Source organism: Varroa jacobsoni, unplaced genomic scaffold, assembly GCF_002532875.2.
Source record: "Varroa jacobsoni isolate VJ856 unplaced genomic scaffold, vjacob_1.0 scaffold_1342, whole genome shotgun sequence".
Taxonomy (NCBI): Eukaryota; Metazoa; Arthropoda; class Arachnida; order Mesostigmata; family Varroidae; genus Varroa; species Varroa jacobsoni.
The window spans coordinates 21,020-41,381 of record NW_019214244.1 but is presented as its reverse complement, the minus strand read 5'-3'; the positions used below and the strand labels follow the sequence as shown (position 1 = coordinate 41,381).

The following is a 20,362-nucleotide window of genomic DNA, read 5'->3' as shown; positions in this document are numbered from 1 at the left end:
ATGGAAATAGCAATTGACAACGATTTGTCTAAAAAAAAAGGGATATATAGCATTATAAGAATATTTTAATACTGAACGGTCGTTAACATAAAGCTTCCCCGAAAGCATCTGTACAAGCATTTAGATAACATAATATCGGACTGTGAAAGGCATAGAAGATCTTACAGCTATATATTCAGAGGCCTGAACGTTCTCTTGGCATTAAATAGTATTGAAAAAAATTAACGTGACTAAGGCACAATATGCCCAGGTTGTGGCAAATTCCTAATCAGGTCAATAAAAAAAAACGCCTTTTTCTTAGAGCTCAAATCGGATTGCGAATTTACATTAGTTGACACCGTCGCTAGGCAACAACTGTCAAAAGAAAGAACAGTTAGGCCTCCTGTTGCGCTTTTAACTCGCTTTATGTTGCCGTTTTCTATTTAGTACGCGCACGAGTCGATTGTTCTATTTGAGTGGGGTCACGGCACCTAGAAGCTACGTATGATGAGCTCATCCATTTCGACTGCAATAACAGACGGCATGTACACATGAAGCGAGAATTAAGGGGCAACATGTACGGAGCCGGCCAGTCTAGACGGCTAATGCGCGTCTCATTAAAAGCGCCGCCATGATAATCATGAGGATATGGCCTCACTTCCTATTTTTAGCAACCTATAGCAATTTAATAGTATGGCACGTCGTTACCCTGTTGTTTCATAGGTCAATTGAAGAAACCCTTCTAGGTAAGTGCAGCGATTCCCATTCCACTAAACCTTGTAGCAAAAAGAAGGTCTTTTGTGCTCAACCAAACAAGTAATTCTGAGAATCTGTTCACGTAAAAGAGATAGCTGAAGGCGTCAAAGACATACGACATCTATTTAAAGATTGTTAGCAAATGTTTTGTATCAAAATCACAATAACATGGCACCTATGTCATGTTGTTGATAGGTCAAACAGTCGAGGATTCTTAGGAAAGTAGCGTGTCACGTTCAAATACAGAATACTAGAATTACGCTTTGAAGGTGCGCCTTCGCAGCTGAGGTTCTGCCAGCACGATAAAACGCGTGACAGAATTGTGCGTAATTCTTACGCATCTGTGTACTATTTTGGCATGTATTGGCAAGGTCTAGGCCAAAAAAGGACACCAATAAAATCTTTACCTATAAAGTCTAAACCGTGATACCAGTAAATCGATATTGCAATTTAACGTTAGAGTACTAAAACCGTAACGATAAAACTATAAATGCCGTTCAACCCAGTCAGCTTCTATGCATTCATTAGCTCATAGCGTATTCGCTGTGGCTGGGATCAGCGTTCACAAATCATTGCAAAACATACGAAGGCCGCTCTCTATTAACAAGTTTAAGCTTCAGCACGATTTCTATTGACAGTTGACCAGAACCAATAATGCCTAAAACGAATGGCCTTCTGTATTGACTGTAGAGTGAGCCACCGACTCGTAAACTTAAATCCCGATACGGAAGCGACGGTCACTCATAGCGTATCCCCTTGTACCGCCATTTTTCCAAAGCTCATGCTTAACGCTAGTCTTTTCAAATGACCTCGTTTTGAGAATAGCTACTGATGCTAATTTAAAATATAGCGCTTCCTGACTAGCCACGGGGAATTCTTGTTTCTGCTGTATCGGGTCAAATGATTTTGTAGCCTACAACGTTTATTGGAGAAAACATGTGTGTAGATCAAGACTAGAGAAGCGAAACGACTTTGATCGTCCCGGTTCAACTGTTTTCTGTGACGGCTTTTCCGGCGTGCTGCGTAGAAGCACTGCTTGTACCTGAAGTACGTGAAGATGAACACCGACGCGGCGAGAAAAATGAGAGATACGACTGAGAAGGCAGACACAATCGTTGCAATAGCTATCGCGCCGGATGGTAGAGCCCCCGTAATTTGCTGGAATAACACATCATACCAAATGTTTCAATATCGTCGACTGTCAGCTAGAAATTCAAGCCTGCATAGTTAAAAAATGCAATATAGTATATTGGAAAAAGGGGTCAGGCATATGCTTTTAATTACAATAAAATTGCGTAAACAGTAGATTAGAACTACTAGAACAGTGCCTCAGAGACTCTCATACGAACATTTCACTACTTCTACAAATTTGTTATATAACTGTAATTGTCAAAGCTATGACCTACCGTTGGTGCTTAGTGGGACAAATGCTGATAGGAAGTTGTGCGATAAGCTTTCCAATAAACATGTGTTTTATTATTTATTTACATTTTGGTGAATTATATCGCTTATACCTATATCGGCAGCTTGATGTGGCATAGATAATGACAATGGCGTATTCTACGATCCTCACTGTGGAACCCGAGGTAAATGGCCGGATACTTTGCAGAAAAAGCTGTTCGCCGAGTTTCCGTTCTTGGTCATCCAAGGGATGTTTAAACGAAACCCGGCTAGAAAAAGAAGCTTCGTTGAGTACGGTCATGTTAGGAGTAACATGTGGATGTGTTTCTTTACATTTACAATTTTCCGTGCCTCCAATGTCGCTCCCCACCTGCATGCTTACGGATACTACGGTAGGTGGGTCAGAAGATAATTTCTGGGTTTCGGAAACACGTTTTTGTTTTCTATTTTTTTTTACATTGCCAATTGAAGCCAATTTAGCGTGCGGAATCGAGTATAAGTGTGTGTCAACCAGCTTATGGTATTTCAGATTCTCATAGTAGAGCGCCAAATCCATTTAAGGTGTCAATGTAGGAGCTTATCAAAAATATAAATATCTTTTTAATTTTCAATATCAATGTAACGAAAAACTGACTTCTTTTTCTATCGTATCAGCAAAAATACACATCTGGCCAGGTGAGCGGCAACGGTCCCTTCACAAAATTCACGTAAGACCCGCTTTCCTGCCCTTCAGAGCTTCCTTGGTGCATGCAGGTAATTCAGGACAATTTTATACCTAACCTTTAGCTGTGCAGAAAGCTCTTGAAATTGCTGGGCCACATTTCCACGCATTAGAGGAGTCTGTAGTTAATCGCCATTGGCTTCATACAGCTGACTGGAGTGTGGCTTATGGTTCCAAATTGAATTTCCAGCTTTATGGCTCTGGAGTTAGTTTTGGCACACACTGCCAAATATTGCTCAGCTTATTTTAATCTTGTCAGAAGATTCTCTCAGGTGCGAATCTTCCAGCAGGAAAGTTCTGAACAAATCTGCGATCTTTTTTCCCCACGATCCAATCGCATAGAAGGCTTCTACTAAAACTTCCGATAAAACCTAAACAGCGTGGCAAACGCTGAACAGTTTCAAAAAGGAGCGGGTCAATTTTCCACCCAGACGAGCAGATAGCAATGTTTAAAAGATCAGAAAAATTATTTCGTGACAGACCTAATATTCCGGGCATGTTACCTATCTAAAAATAACTAACTGACATGTTCATTGCTCGCAAACGGTACCTCTCGGTGAATTTACAACGAACTCCGTCCTAAGTTTAGACACAAGTGCTATGGCATCCCACCTGAATATGCTTTAGTTCCCATCTGCAAGGGAGCTCCAACGTAATCAAGCGTCAATCCTACTTGTCCATGCAATACTAATTTTTCGATTAATCCTGCTGTACGCTGTTTCACCTACTATGCAATCTATCATCTACTATCGTTGTCCTAGATAGCCAGAAGATCAAAATAACCGTTACGATATATGGTGGAAGAACCCTGGGTATCACAAAGCTCGTTGAGCAAAGAAGACAAGAACGAATCTAAGATATAAAGTACTAACACTAAAGCAAAACAACTAATGGAAGTTGATATCGACTCACATCATCACCTAGCGCTGCAATGCATGCATTGTAGTTGGTTGTATTCTGCAGCCATCCCAACGGAGTGCATAAACGGAACGCGAATGATTCGGCTTCACCTGAAATAATTCATTACGTAAGTTACTTGACTAGAACGTACCGTTTCGATACGCGTTAAGTGTTCCATATTTGAAGATCCGAATCAGCTCTCTATTGAGTTGTATCATTTCTGGACAAGTCTTTTCCATTAGCATAAATTAGTACTGTGGACTTGTATAAATTCAGACTACGTATACATCGAAATAGTGAGTGGCCAAGATTATACATGTTTAAATCGAGATTTTTCCTTAAGTAAGTTTTGTTACTACAGCTATTCTAAATGATCCTATTCACATGTACCCAAATGTTATTCCTGGCCATTATACATGCTCAATCTGGCTACCATTCATTACGATTACAGCTTCAAATCTTGATTTAAATCACTCACTAGTCAGTTCCAACATAGTCGTCCATTGAGGATCGTCCAGTTTACCTCATAAAAATCTTCCTTAAATGTCTCTCAAGTAGTATGGAAGTTGGCAATAACATAAAGCATCGCTTTTGAGCAAAAAAAAAAAGAGATGTTTTTGACCATGGTGGGAATTTGTCCAGTACGAAGATCATTCTGACTCGAGCAGCACACGTTGTTTCCATCATGGCGAGTCTGCTGTTATGTTCAAAAGAAAGCAGATTTTATGCTAGTATTAAGAATGGTAGAGACAGGTGCATTAGGAATGTCATTAATGTTAAATATAGCTCTACCTTTCACCAGTCCTCTTTAACGTAGGGTTTTGCTAAGTTTTCAAGATTACAAAGTGCTCGTGAGCAGGGAGGTCTCTATTGTGCTTTGAAGACTAGGCCGTCTGGTTACAATCTATAGGAACGAGAAAGTTTGTATGGACGCACAAGGCCACCTTTTTGTAGGGTTCGCCCTATATGACTGCATTGGAGCGTTATGAAATACTGATTTGAAAAAGGATACTTGAAGGCGTCTGACCAGAGCATCTGTCAAGCGTTTCAGGGATGGGAACCTATGCGGCCTGTCCGACCCAGGTAAAGTCCTACGCTGCGATAGTATAATTTATAATGGTAGGATATAGGCGAGAAGGCAAATCTCCACTCCCGCATCGCTCAAGAAAGAAGGACCCTAGAACATATCGCATGAGACTGGTTCGATTGTCATGTCCCGTAAAGTCGACCCAAGTTATCGCCAAGCCCATAAAGTGTTTCAGGAATGTGGAGAACGTTAGCAAGGTCGCAAACAATTTCTGTCTCGTCAAAAATATTTAGCTGGTGGTACCTTAACCTACACTTCGAAGTTCATATACCTCAACGGCGGTAACCACGGGCGTCAGACACAGGGAACTCGGCGTCGTACGCCGGGTAGAAGGTCAGTGGGCTATATTGCAATATAAAGATTAGTACTGAACAAAATTATTTACTAAAAAGTGTTCCAGGAATTCCCATTATATGGGTATTATGTTCGTTTCTTAGACAGTCTCGATCTTCCATATGGTCTGGTACTTTCCGGCTATCTTTACAGGCAAAGATTAGCAAAATTGAAAATATGGCAACACGGTTCAAGACTGGCAAAAGCTTATCGCGATCAAACCGTTCTCTGATTCGACCAGTTACGCGAAAACCCATGCGATATGATGTTCCGACACATCACAGGGAGGTAGTACGCTGCAGTAGTGTGATAAGAACGCAGCGAATACAATGTTGAGGATCCTCGAAGTTGAATCAGCGGACAGCTCTTTGCAGTAGGTGAGACATCTGACAAGCGTAAGTATCCTATGTATCGCGCCCACCACGGGTTCTGCCTCTTCAAACCTTGCATACTTTCTGTACTACACAGAACGGCGAGTTCTGTGAAACTTTTATCTGAGCATAACAATCAGTTCGTTGAGCTGGAGAAAGTAACGACAGGTCCATTCATGTGCTTTGATAAATCGCAATAAGAGAGTAAATTTTCGCAGCGGGAATGGAAGAGGATCGTCTTGGCCGAGCCGTATCAGGACCTAATGAAAACACCTTTAGTTGTGAGCAAAGTTCCCGGAAGAAGGACTTGGTAGCTCTTCTCGACAATAAGCTCTCGCGTATGCATAGCCCTTCGTCTGGGAACTGAAATAGTGATGCCCGATATTATCGTTGCCGAGCTGAAGTAAGCTACCTTAAGCGCTAGTATTTATGTTGCCAGAAATTGGTGCAGATTAAACAGTTATACATACTTGAATGACGATTTTCTTCTAAAAAGGTCTGTACACCTTGCAACCAGCAGGTCTATGCACGTGTGAACTAAACTGCGTATATAAATAATAGCCAAGGCCTTCCTTTGTATGCTCATATCCCCCATTATGTATTACAAAATACTAAATAAATAAGTTGTAAGTCCAACTTTTCATGTTCCATAGTAAAAATACACAAGTACAAGGAATGATCTCCTCCGAAACTTGTATCATGAAAAAAATATGCCGCCTCTAAATGGTGTTTAGTGTTGATAAGCGCTAGCACGCTCGTCGGGCAAACTCGTTCTAACCTTCGTTATGGAATGATTACATAGTAGAAATCGTTTATCATATGTCTAGCGCACACGATTGCTTCTTCCATCTATACCGCCGTGGATACATGATTAGCAAGGAGCCTTTACTCTTAATCTTTATAGGCGATCGCATTACTACAATAGCGTTTAGGACAGTAATTAATAATAAATGCTATAACGATCATTATCTTTTTGTTGGCTTGAAGACACAATGGTAGATCGGTATATCACCACAAAAATAGTTACCAGCTATTTTAGGAACGACACCGATATCGCGATCCTTTCTTTCAACAGGTCCATCCAAGGGCGTGTTAGGCAAAAAGTTGCTAACAGAATTTCAAGTACAAGTCCTAACCACGATAGCCACCAAATACCTTCTTCTCATATCTTTGCATTGACAATAGTGTGTTTGTGTGATCTAGGGTCTAGATGTCTTGATGAAATCAAAGGTGAAGCTTCCTACCAAAGAAGATGGCGGGAAGGCTGGCATGACAAAAATATATTATAAAAAAAAAAAAAAAAAAAACGATCCTGTCTCAGAAAGTGTTCCCGAGAAATCCCGAACTATGTTCTGACAATATTAGCATGTACTTTGTATGCCGAATGTATGAAGTGGCAAAATTAAGTATTTATGGTTCAAGGAGAATTCGCAGCGTGATCAACCAAGATACGTGTCGATAAAGGACAAAAAAAAAAACTAATAACTGGTACAACGAGTACTTAGTTAAGTTACTTTTGCCAAGTCGATTAAACTACCTTTGCATAAAACTCAGTTCTGTACTCGGTCGCTGTTTAATAACGACGGTGGAAACTATTTGTAAACACTGCACAGTGATCTTAGTGTGGCTAATTCACAGCAGACCATATTAGTTCTGAGTAGTTGTAAGTTTTATATTTGCAACATGACGAGTTCTAATGACTTTCAGGGGTATAAAAAAAGCAATCAGTTTTTATATAATTTGTGTTGTACTCTGGTTTAGCTAATTCAAGCGTCTTGCAACCAGCTAAACGACGATGACCCTATTTACAATAACAAAATTGTGACGAAAAATGTTTTTTACTTACCAGCCTGCGTTGTCAACTGTTGCTCTCCAACGTTGTCCAGTTCCGCTCGGAGAAGAACAGTGCAAGACCGTGCCACCAGGCTCCCTGGGGGTGCTGCTGACCAACAAGCAAAACTATCCCACGTCGGGGAACACCAATCACCAGAGACACGAGACACGTCTGTAGCAGAGTGTTCTAAGAGACGACATAAATATCTGACGTCAGATTCGGTTATAGAAGAAATACTGATATGTTTTCTAGGTGTGTACGTTCTATTAAGCTACCGTAAGCAAGAACGCTTGATGTAATTTTGTGAGATGCGTTTGATTCTCTAGAAACTGGATACAGATCATCGTTTCTAGGAAAATGCCGTACATATAATTAGTTATTTGAATATCTTTCGAATTCTACAATGGCGAATGTCTATTAGTGGAATCGATTCAGCGGAATTCTCAGTATCGGAAATGACCCTATTCATATAGCGTACTCGTTTTCGTAGATGATACTTCACTCATCCGTGCCCGAGTGGTCGCCATCTGACTTTCTAATGGAAAAGGACACTGTCACTGAAATCGCTTAGGGTTCTGCCCATGTACATGCTTTAGAAGCATTTGGAGTGCATGTATACAGTACGTATATGCCATACATCGTATAGACTAACACTTGAAGGTTAAAGCCTTGCACACCTATTCAAGGGCCGCTGTCTGTGACCGGGGCAGCGGCTGTCTGTGACACAGCAAATATTGAAAGTGGAAAATTCATCATCACCATACAAGCAAGTTGCGCCTCGACATCAAAGAAGCGAACCCGAACCTGCTCTGTCGGTGAGCTAGCTCTTGGTCTTACCGAGAACCGTACAATAGCAATAAAGTCTTATGAGAACCACCATGATATTTTCCTCTGATTTTCCAGTGAAAAGCCCCTTCGGTTATCACCTCCAGTCGGCGGTCCTAACTCGATTGCCGAATCGCCGCACCGGACAAAACGGAAGAGAAGTAATTCTTGTTTTGCGCATGGTTAGTCGATATCACCGAGAAAATGCTGTATAAGCACTTTGACAGTTGAGGCATTACTTGACTGCTGTTAGTGCCATCTTTGAAATACAGCCTCTGATATCGTGGTTGGCCATTCCTGCTGGCTGCAAACGTAGAAAATCTCCTTTACTATCTGCTATGAGTTGCTCCTAACGAAACATGGGCTGTTTTACTTTTATCACGATTTAATACGGCATCAAAAGATACAGATTGCTAACTGTGTGCTGCGATCTGTGTACGCTATTAGAGATTCTTTACCGTCTGTAAATGCGGCACTGATCTAACGCTGATTCTGTTGAAGGTATACAAGTAGTTAGCCTGAGTTAGGATTGTTGAAGTTTTGGTTCTCACACTACCTGGACAAAATACGCGAGCTGTACATGAAGCATTTTCCCCGCTAGTGATTGCCAAGAGAAGATAAAAAAGAAACCTAACCTAATACAAAAGGTCCGACTTAAATACAAATCGGTAACAACAAGTCACAGTCTATGTGCTGGTCAAATCGTCGCATACCAAGCGTCTACTGGTCAGCTGTTGCTATGGAAACCTGATAATTGTCGATATGAGCTCCGCTCGTTGCCAACAGAAACAATATATCTCTATCTACGTATACCTTCTCTGGGGAACTCGAGATAGAGGGCTGCATTCATTGTTTCATTTTCGACGAGTATTTCGTAATAGCAGATTCCCCCCCCCCTCATATCCATTGTAAGCACCCGTGCCACCTTATGCCCGAACCTACTCGACACTGCCACCCAACGGGATTTCTCTCCAAGGCCGCACGCAGTCTTAGCCTGATCCGTCTCTTGTCAACGATAAAGACTGAACTGCGCTTCATTTCTGGCGACCATTTGCTCCAGGCATGTGTTTTGTTGTTTGAAATTATGCAAAGTGTATATTGAATGTCCACACGCATTTGTCGTTTGCCTGAAATCAATTTACAGGCGGTCTATTTTTTACTCAGTCGCCGAACTTTCGGTATGTGGATTATAATTCTATAAGGCGGGACATGTAAAATATCAGTTTTAGCCCACACAGCCTTTAGACCCGAAGTTCTGCTCTCATAAAAAATCGCTTTCATTGTAGCAATACCCACAGGTCCCAACATCTGGTTACATCGTCACTAAGCTTCAACACGCTATTCTTGCTAAATCGTTATTCTTGAAACTGTTACATCCTTCACGTATAATGCTATAACTTACGATCTCCTTGCCTAATACCTTTACTAATATTTCGCAGTACCGTGACCTTCAACAAACAAAAAGTTGACGACAAACCATTGATTTTAAAGACTAATAGATACGCCTTTCGAGTTTTTCACTCAGAAGTTTCGAGAGAGCTGTATTATTTACTAGCCAAATTCGTCTGCTAAGTCCAAAAACTGTTCAGTTTCAACGTACATCGGATTCGCTTGTAGTAGTCTTATAGATTGGGATCCAGATGCGGGGAAAGTTGTCATAGATACCATGACGCTCGATACCCTCATTTCTAGAATATCTGGAAAATCTCTCAAACTAATTTTACAAACTCAACAAGACCCAAGCTCTTTTTAAATGCTTTCATACACGCGCTCTAATATTGCATTATTGACCTATTTTTATAACTTCTGTATGATGTTTTCGATTACTACCACTAAATTAAATGTGCTAATAGTCGACCAAGTATCGCGGATTTTTCTTGACTGAGCCGCATATCTCAGATAATATGAGTCACGTCGGACTGGTAACTTTTAAAGCTGAAATTTGACAGTAGTAGACGTGCTGTAATTGTTAGGATACCGTTACTTAAATTTTAGGTAGCGTGTCTTGACGATGAAGTTCCTATGAAAATAAGGATAAAAACGCAAATGCTGCCATGAAATATTGTGCTTGTTATCATCAAGATGCGTTACCGGAAGAATGGGTTTGTTCTATGTGAAAGATGCTCCTTTGAGTGGTCGACCAGTTGTGATAAAAAGGTGACGCAATTGTTGCAAAAGTCGAGCATGACCGATAACACATTAGTAGCTATAACATCGCCATGGAACTAAACATCTTCTATCGAACAGTTTTATCTTCTTATCGAACAGAAGAAAACCGGCTGTAAAAAGAAGCTTGATGCCACACGAATTGATGACCACAATGATGACAAATGGGTCACATACAACAATAATATGCGAACAAGCTCAGCGAAACCTTCATAAACAAAACGTCGGACTGGTGATGCTACATGTTTGGATACGATACTGGAAGGTAATCCTGCGCTGTAGGCCGCTGTCGCCAAACAAAACGACTCATCCCAATCTCTACTGTCAACAACTACAGGACTACAACAAGACAATGAAGAGAAAATCGACCGAAACTAGTGCACAGAAAGGACGTCGTCTATGGTAGTTTCAGGCCACATACGTCTTTAGCTACCCGGCAAAAATTGAACAAACACGGCTAGGAAATTTTACTGCATCGGCTTTATAACTCGGTCCTTAAACTATCAAACTGTCATTTGTTTCGATTTTTGTAAAAGTCCCTCAAAGGTTTGCTTAGTTTTAATGGTAGTATGCAAAAATCAGTTTCACAATTATTCGCCCAGAAACCACAGACGTTCCCTATTGATGGGACTCTCCCGTTATGAGAAAAAATAGCAGATGATCATTAATCAAAAACGCGCATTTTGATTTCAGTGATATTGTTCTAGATTGGAAAAAATATTTCCTTCAAGTTCGGCGCAAAAACTGTGGCACCTTTTCTGACTACCTAATATATATATATATATATAAGTAGAGGGTGGGGCACGTGAATTCGAATAGATTTTAACCTGCTGTTTGTTGTAATGTGGGTGCGTTTATCCGCTACTCTTGGCACCAGATGAAAGCCAGTTTTCTCTAAAACAGTACACCAAATTTACCATGGCGAAAAATAGTATGTTGTCTTTGCTACTTGAACGAAGGTCAGCTATTATCTCTACCAAGGGTAAAAAACTTTTTGCCTGAAATTGAAGGTTTACGTTATTAATATTTTTCTAGCGGCACTGCAAAATCCCAGGAAACTTTCCACAAGGCCAACCGTAGCATTTACATTTAAACGCTCGAAAATGACTTTAAAAAATAAAAAAATGCAATACACTTCAATGTTTGTTACAGGGATTAAGGGTCGTACATACTGAATATCAATTGCCCGACAGCTCATCCAGATAAGCTTCAATAGTTAGTCTTTTTCACGCACAATCACGCTGAGAATAATTTAAAACTCTTTATTGGAAATCTACTAAACGTCTGCCAGACACTTGTGCATGCTAGTTGACTGCCACACATTCAAACTTCAGTAAGAATATCTTGAAAAAGTTAACTTGACGATTCATGACTGGCAGAAGCTGGTCGAGACTGGATCGCGTATGCTTGTAAAGCTAACTTTGTTACACATCACTTAGAATGTCCAATTGGTAATTACAATTCACGCCTGTAGGAACCTATTTAAAACAGAGTCGAGTTTCTCTACTTTTCAAAAGGGCGACCCGTCGGCGAAAAAAGGACGTAACGCGTAATAAGTTCTGATGAAGGGCAGCCATGCGGTGCATCTAGTGAGCCTTTATGTATATTAATAATGCATCTGATGCGGCAATTTCGTTCAGTTAATAAAAAAAAAAAGTTATAGTCATATATATGGCAATTCTGAGACAAAAAAGTCTGGAGAATATTGCGGCTGCGAGAAGCCACCTACTCAAGATCGTGCGACCCAGCATTGTCGTGGAAAAGGATGTCTTTGACTCATCGAGTTATTTCTGTTAAATGGCTTCATTCAATCAAGATGAGTGATATACACATGTTTTCTAACAATTTTCGGCTTCTTAAGCGTCCCACCAGATATACAGTTTTTTTTAAAACGAAAATCTACTTTAATTCTCGGAAACACTTAACGCTTTCTCAGTTTCATATAGACGTTGAGACATTACTTCTCATATCCATTCCGTGTAACAACCTGTGGCTATGCGTTACTCGACACTAGGCGAGATACTGAGGGTCAATAAACAAGTATTTCTTTGTGATGTTCACATCCCAGGCGTCAGTGGCACAATGAACCTCCTAGTTTCAGATAAAAGTACCGTAGATTCAGAATGCTGTGCCTTTTGCAGCTTACTTTATCGATCAAGGGGCAGATTGTTTGGCATCCGAGGTTGGCCGACCGGGGAACTTTCTAAATCTGAGATGAAAATTTTGACTAAACGAACTCCTTCGAGCACCCGTATTCGTCCCAAAGTGTTTGCTATACATTGCACAGAGCTGCTCTGGCAGCTTTTGATCTTGACAAGAGCAGGCGTCGAATATGCCCCTCTTTCACTTAGCCTAAAGTTCAATTCGGTACACCGTTAAGAAGAAGGGGAGCGCTTTCGGGTAGTATATAAATGTAAAGTAATTGTGAGAAAACATTAAAAATGAACGAAAGGTATTTATGTACATATACTAGCCTAGTATATATACGTCTAATTAGAAATCAACAAGACTTTCATAGGCTCCTTTTAACAACACCTTGATACTCATGATCAGAATAACCTAGCTAATCACTGTGCCTATAGGGCAAAGGTCAGTGGCCTCTGTAACCCGTCTCTATATGTCTGCATATTTCTTCGGAACGCTGCTTTCCTCAATTATTGTGTACTCTTAGGTTGGAATATAACGAAGGCATGTCTACTGCCGATAGCACGTGTCGGTTAAGACCGAATGTGGGCCAATGAAAGACCAAACGGCTTTAGAAGATAATTGCTTCTTCTACAAAAATGTCCTCTAGACAACCCTATACAAACATATAATTATTTGTGAAAAAGACTTCGATGACATGATGCTTAATCCGGCGATAAATGTGCCGCTAATGATCTAGTAATATGGACCTGTCACCCAACTTTCCTCAATAGGGTTTGCTTTTACCCTTCCGTAGTTCCATCCGCCCAACCGAATTCATTTTAGCGCTTATATGCGATAGGTGACTCAGTGATAATAAAATGTGCAGTAATGAAGCCAAATAGTCAATACAATCAATCATATAGATATTTATTTAATCGTCACGTGCTTTAAGTATATAGAATTAACGCTATTCAAGTTCGATATAGCATGACTGGACCAGCGTATGATTTACTGATTTTCACAGTGCTTCCTACTAGGACTGAGCCTACGGTAGAGGTAGTAACATTAGAAGTGTACGGCTCTAACCGAAAGAGGAGAGTGTTTAAATTAATTATCGTAGTCGCAAGGTGCACAGAATTTCCGACACTGTACTCGGAAACTGATTTCGTCAGACTTGATCCAGAAAGACCTAGCTGATAGAAATCACAACGAAAACGTTGTTCGATGTATTTAGTCTCGGTACTTTGATGATGTTGCTGGCCGTTAAATAATAGATCAAAAATAGGAGCGATATGGTAAATTAGCACCTAGCGGTAGAGTGTAACATTAGTTGCAATCATATACAGCTTCTATACAGTGAAGTCAAGAATGTTTCACATTTTAAAGGCGCATGTCATTCCAGGGGGTTTCAACCTGCGCCCGTAACTCTGGCGGAGAGGCTATGTGCTACTTCGTAAATCATAAGTGGCAGTTTACAAAAATCCGGCAGAGCTTTTACTTATTGCAAATACGTCCGAAGACAAACGTAACCAACTGTGTGCTTGAACCTGATTTTTCTACTATAACAGTCTGTATGTGCTATGATTACGTTGATAGGACAGTATATTTCTGTCTTACTGTATTTATATTACTTCCCATATCCGTAAGCTCTGTGCTATACCATTAGGTTTGCTACAGCGCATTCCTGTTCTGGAAAAAAAGAACGATCGTTCGACTAAATTGACGTAACATCTTGTATATAGCTTTCGCCTGCCTCTGGGGTCAATGAGCTATCAGCTACCCTTAGTGCGCCTTTATTAAAACCGTGTAGGGGACCCGGTATAGCACGATACGATCGACTGCTACTGCCACATTGTTTGAAAACTCTGAGGAAAGCCTGGGGGCAAGGGGCGATACCCCTTTACGAGTGTAAAAGCGCATGTGTAAGAGTTCGTATGTAATATACTGCTTCGAATAGCTTCCCGATCCTGACGCAATCCGTCTATCGGACGATGCCCTTAGAAAATAAATGTTTACTTGCCACGTATCGGTAAGTAGTCCGTCCTGTACTATCAATAGCAGGCGTTTCGTGTTTTTTTCTGCTTTTCGTTGGACCTGACTATCGATCCAGTTTACGCCGCATGTGTATAGCTCAAGTCGGTAGCGGCGAAGCAAATAATTCCCCCCTACGCGATATTACCCAGCTATGTGAAGTCTCAGAAATGTCTAATCCTCGACGGAGTAAATGAAACTATTTCAATCCAGAGCTTATCACCGATTCCTTTTCTCCGATTTGATTTTGTTTTAATATTCGGTTTGAATCACTTGTTGGACATGACATTGGGAGACGTTTCATTTCTGGCATCTACAGGGTCCGTTTACGGTGCGGCGTCTCGCTGAAACAATCTTAGCTTCTGCTTTTTCTACGAAAGCGAAATATTTATTTTACAGATAAAAGAGAGCTAGGTTCACCTTCTGCGAGAGAGTACATCCGTTTTATCGAGTGACGCAAATTCTAGACGTTCCCTAGTATATGTAACAAATCAAACTAAAACTAAAAACATCAGACATGTAGCAAATGACTTCAAAGCAGACCCTAGACTTTCTGACGACCAATACCCGGACGCCGCTCTGCTTTTGAGAAGCAGGGCTGTCAAGATGTATCATATAGCAAACTCTAATTAATACTCTGCTTTCCGCGTGCCTTTCCATTTGAACTCAAGCAGTTGGTTTTACCTGTTACTTTGACAGGCATAATTATCTATTCGCTCAACGTGACGGCCGCGTTACAGTGAATTTGTGGATTGTTATAAGGCTCACTAGCTAACATTGGCAGTTGTTGCCTCTGTGGTTACTCGTTGCGACCCGTAACCGCAGCTGTAGAAGTTGAAAATTTCGGCGCACATATGTTGGCACGACAAAGGCAAAAGTATGGGCATGCACAGTTTTCAGCGGGAGTCGAGGATTCAGTCGATTGCACGATTTATTGGTGAATCTTCAACGAGGTTCCTGCTTGAAGCCAGCTCATCTGCATTGTACGCGGTTAATACGCTATGGGTCCATGTGGGGGAGGTAACGTCTTAAGCAGCCACTTGTGTTAAGGCAGCGCTAGTAATCGAGGCCCCTGCTAAGGCAGGCGAAGGTTAGGCGCAGAAGAAAGAGAAAACGGCAACGCTGGCACCCTAATTGGCGTTTTTTTTCTGGTATATTTCTATCAGGCAGCAACTTTATCGAAAGCATGCCATTGAAATCAGGTTAAGCAGCAGGCCTCTGTTCTAGTCAAGGACGAAATCACATGGTCCGCAAAAGCACAACAAAGAAAAGTCGCAGATGAATGTTATTTGCGAAAAGACTGTAAAGAACACGAACAGTCTACTGCGCGGAGGGTGAAAAAGACGATTTAGGTAAATAGCAGCATTGTCAAGCAAACCCTGTTGAAGAAACGTATTGTCACTCCGTGATGTCAGTGTAGTAATCTCGATTTTACCGATGCCCGTTCCGTTAGTAATGTTAACTCAACTTTTTGAAGAATTCTGTGATCAGCTTTATTGCGAGTATGCTCGATTTTTTTTTTAAATCGGTCCTAAGACGCCCTAGCCGTGATAATTCTAGGGCTAGGGCGTCTTAGGCACAATGTCAACAGATTATGCAGATGGCACCAAAGAGTGCGTACACTACAGTCCAAAACAGCTTATTACATTGTTGGCTGTACTATTGTTCCCTTGAAATTCATGGCGATGTTCGGCCATCGACCTGAGCATTGTTTACGCCGAACTACGTCATGGCATTCGAGGTTCAGGTGGTTCGAGAAGCTGTATGAATACGCAGAGCTAGTGATGGTCTGAAGAAGTTTTTGAAAAGTCCTGCGTCAGCACGTGCTCGTCCTGTATAGCCGACTTATCCGTTGCCACGGGCTCCTTTCCTAATAAAGTAAAAGACGCGAAAATTCAAAAATGAAAGATAACGTATCTGGGCTGCTAATTACTGTCCAGCTATCTTTGATGAACTGCTTGTTCAATGCTTGCAAAAAGCCAGTCATTAGCAGACTTGACAAATAGTTCAAAAGCGTTTGATTTTTCTCACCTACTCAGGTCGACTGAGCTGGCACTGAGACATTTTAAGCAGAAGATCACAGAGGCCATTAAAAATAGGCAGGTCTGTTTTGGTGTCTCTCTAATAAAAAACTAATTTCAACCGAAAATATTAGAATGTCTAGGGTGCACACCTATCGCCATCGGTTGATGAGAGAAATGCCTCTTTGGAAGACGATAGGCAGTAAAGGTTGGCAGTAGTGAGTTCATCCGAGAGGAAGTAAATACTGGAACACTTGAAACGTTGATTCTGAGCCTTCAATGTTCATCGTCTTTGTGAATCTCATCCTGTCTAAAATCGTGGCAGGTGGCATGCGTAAGGCCATCGCGTATGTGGACTACGCCTTTATCCTTTTACACCTCCAATCTGCTGAGGTTGCCGATTAGTAACGGACTGGCCTTGGGCGTGTGGAGGAGGCCATGGAAATTTTAGGAAGATTTTGTCTCGTTGTTAATGCGAGTATGATGAAGGGTCATCAGTATAGAACGCGTTGCAATTGGTCGGACCTAGTTTTTGTTGTTCTAAACTATTAAGTGCTTCGGGATACACTTACTTGACAGCTTAAGCTCTTAATCGCTATGCTGTAACTGCGACACTGAGGAGACTCAATTTCTCTTGGGTCATTAGCATTCTCAATAAGTGTTCATCTTGTTTAGAAGGTATTGTCGCTGCTCGTGCCGTGATCTCCATTTGTCGTATAGCGAGGTGAGTATCTGAGAATACATAGCGGAGTTCAACCCAGTCAAAATCCGCGGAGTCTCTACGGGTAACACTTCGACCCCGAACGGATAGCTTTCTGTTGATAAAATAAGTAGCATACGTCTCGCCATGTTTGATTCACCGGTATTAAAAGGTCGAGGACCTCTTCCCTGCGACAGGCACCGTCAGCCGTTCTAACCTCCGCGCAATCACGTTTAAGGTTCCCTTTGCTGACTCAATAGATATCCTTCCACTTGCTGCTGACCGTCAGTCCGTTGTTCTTTCCTTTGTAAAACTCAGTCACCCGACTCAGCGAGACAATTCATAAGAGAAATTCTTAAGCATGTAAATAATATGCTAACTCTATAATTATATAAAGTTACCTTTCACTAATCACTGGAACGGATATTATAATACAATGATTACTATATGAAATGTTTTGTGCTGTGTGATACGTTTATCACTGTCTGCTATGAGAATGAGATACGTAACTAAGGCAAAAGTGTTTATTGTTGTTGTCGTTTCACACGAAGCCATTTAAGAGCATTAGCGTGTTTGCTTTCGGTGTGAGAAATTTAAAAAGCAGACTTATATAAATAGGACTTCGGCCCACTCTTCACATAAGAACACCTTTGCGATAAGCCCGCGTCGATAGAAAACGCGAAAACTTTGTTTGATAAGGAACTGTTTAATAGATATCCTATTGACATGGCGTTATAATAAGTAAACTTCATCTAACGTGAGACGCTTAAATAGAATGCTAACAAATGTAGCTCTCAACGGTTTTTTGATCAGCGTAATGTGGCAAACATCACTCGCCCAAACGAATCCTGCTTACCTGCGGCTCTTCAAGACGATGTCACTATGTTCCTATAAATTAACAAATAAAGTTTACGCTCCAAACCAATTCCCGTTCATTGCAAATTCACACAGATTCTAATTATGAATCGTTTGTATGTAGTTTGTGCCGTCTTTCGAAAAAAGATAACCAAGTGTAGAAGACGTAAATTCGAATTTAATAATACGGAATAATGAATAACTACGAAAATTTCAGAACTAAGCCAAAGGCGCAGAACTCAAGATTTGCTACACGATTTAGGATTACGCTAACAACATTATCTGTAATTTTTTTTGGCCGGCAAAAGATTCTGGCCCAACGTTTTTTCGAAAATGTTCATATTCTGTATTGTGGAGAAGCCGAGATAGTTGTCGCGTTCCGCTGTAGACGACAATCAGAAGATTCTAAGATTTAATTAGAATGTATGAAAATTTATGATCCAACATCACGTTGATGCCTGCAGTGGATCCAATGTTAATGACTTTTATGCAGCGGGTCGAACTGTATCAACAAAAAAGCGGTTTATCAATTGGCAAGACAACACATATGCCTTTACAGGGAGGTTAGAGATTAGATACGTAATGTAAGTTACCTTTTCATAACAATCAGACGTACGTTATCATGAACTCTGTAAAACTATCAAACAAAGATAGTGACTCGTTGTGACAAAACGTCTCTTATATAATTTCCCACTATTCACTTGGAGGTGTGTCTTCCGGTAGCAAGCTTCACCATAGAAAATGGACCGTACAGAGCCGCCTTACAGTCGTCATAGAAATTAGCGTTAAAGAGGAGCATTCAACTGTCGATGCATTTAAAGCCCGACGTTCGCTGCGAAGTCTTTACCTCGACCTTGTTGGCCATTTGTTTTGTGTCAGAAATTCTATCAGATTGTGTTTGCATGTTGTTCCTCTTCTTTCTGTTTGAAACAGCTTTTCCGTGCCTATTTAAGGCCCAAATAAGTGGACAGGCAGTTAATTCGTCGTAGGCAACCGCTACAAGTGTGTCACGTTTGGCGGAATTAAAAACAACGCCATTTTAAGCTTGGCACATTCACGTCATCTGTCAAGCAATTTTTATACATCGCCTGGGGTATTCGTCAACAGCTCTCTTTAGAAATTATTATATAAAGTGTGAGATTTCTCCTAACTTATCTGGCATTTTTAGCCTTTCGTTTTATGATATTAAAAGGACGTCGACCCGTCACTGTCCGATGTTAAACTTCACAGCTATCCTTTGGCTTGACCGAATAATTAGAGTAACAGGATTTCCAAGATTTCTTCAAGCGACGCCGCCAGCTAAACCTACCCTGATAATCCTGGGCCAGTTGCAGACATTGTTTCTCGGTAAAGTTTGCTACATCATTGTCCATAACAACATTATCCCGCCACAAATCCAATAGGTCGCTGCCTAACTTTCGCTCAGACATCAGGTCGTCGTACTAATTGGAACTTCCGAGTGGAAGGCGGGCCTTATCCTCCCGATCAAAGATAACACGCTTCCCCTAGTTTCCGTTAGGGTGCGTTATGCCATAGCATAGCCGTCGACGTTTGCAATAGCAACTAGCACTTTTTCAGGACTAGCAGATTGCGCACATATCGAATCCGCACATTCTGAACTCACTTAAAAGGGGCCATAGTCACAACTTTCTGTCAGTATCCATTTCCATGTCGCGTCCATTGTAGGGTTCTGTTTAGTTCCTTCTGACGTACCCGGACGCTTTGTCACAAGAAAACACCGAATCTTCCGGCAACCATCCCTCTCATTGATGCCCTCTCCATTTTCCACGCGATGATAAGTAATCCCTTTCTCAGTGCCGAAAGAGTCCAAGGGTTGTACCACGTGCGAGGTAGACTCAGAAGCTGATCCTGAAGCAATTTAAGCCCACTAAAGAGTAGCTGGCGTCAACTAGCCAATATCAAGTATCAAACTTGAACGTTAACAAAGACTTTATTATAACATGTTTAGCTGGAGACGGTTTCATAGCATGTCTTCAATGGAATCCTTAGCTCTAAAATTCGTACTAAATATTGTATAAGAGCCTTTCGAGTCCCATCAGACCAAATGTGCGCTATTTGGTTAACACTTAAGGCAACCGCTAACTGAACCGTAAGAGAACGGTGCATTGTACTCATTGCACTTGTTTTTGTCCCTTAGAAGTGTTAATACCCTATGTGTATTCACTTACCTTTGTTGATAGGTGCCCCGTGCGCAGAATAATGTTCTACCAAAGTTTGGAAAGTGGTTCGGCATT

At 41.1% G+C, this 20,362-nt stretch overlaps 1 protein-coding gene across 2 annotated transcripts in view; it reads right to left on the bottom strand.

The window, feature by feature from the left end:
* LOC111269009 (corticotropin-releasing hormone receptor 1) overlaps nucleotides 1-19,870 on the bottom strand; it is a 36,823-nt gene extending 16,953 nt beyond the window's left edge. For both annotated transcript variants that reach the window (XM_022848305.2, XM_086971913.1), the window contains exons 1-4: nucleotides 19,417-19,870; nucleotides 7,395-7,568; nucleotides 3,770-3,867; nucleotides 1,778-1,893 (exon numbers count right to left, since the gene is read on the bottom strand). In XM_022848305.2, coding sequence (XP_022704040.2) covers nucleotides 1,778-1,893; nucleotides 3,770-3,867; nucleotides 7,395-7,568; nucleotides 19,417-19,537 — 509 coding nt within the window. In that variant the 5' untranslated portion in view covers nucleotides 19,538-19,870. The remainder of the gene's footprint in view (nucleotides 1-1,777; nucleotides 1,894-3,769; nucleotides 3,868-7,394; nucleotides 7,569-19,416) is intronic.
* Nucleotides 19,871-20,362: the final 492 nt, after the last annotated feature.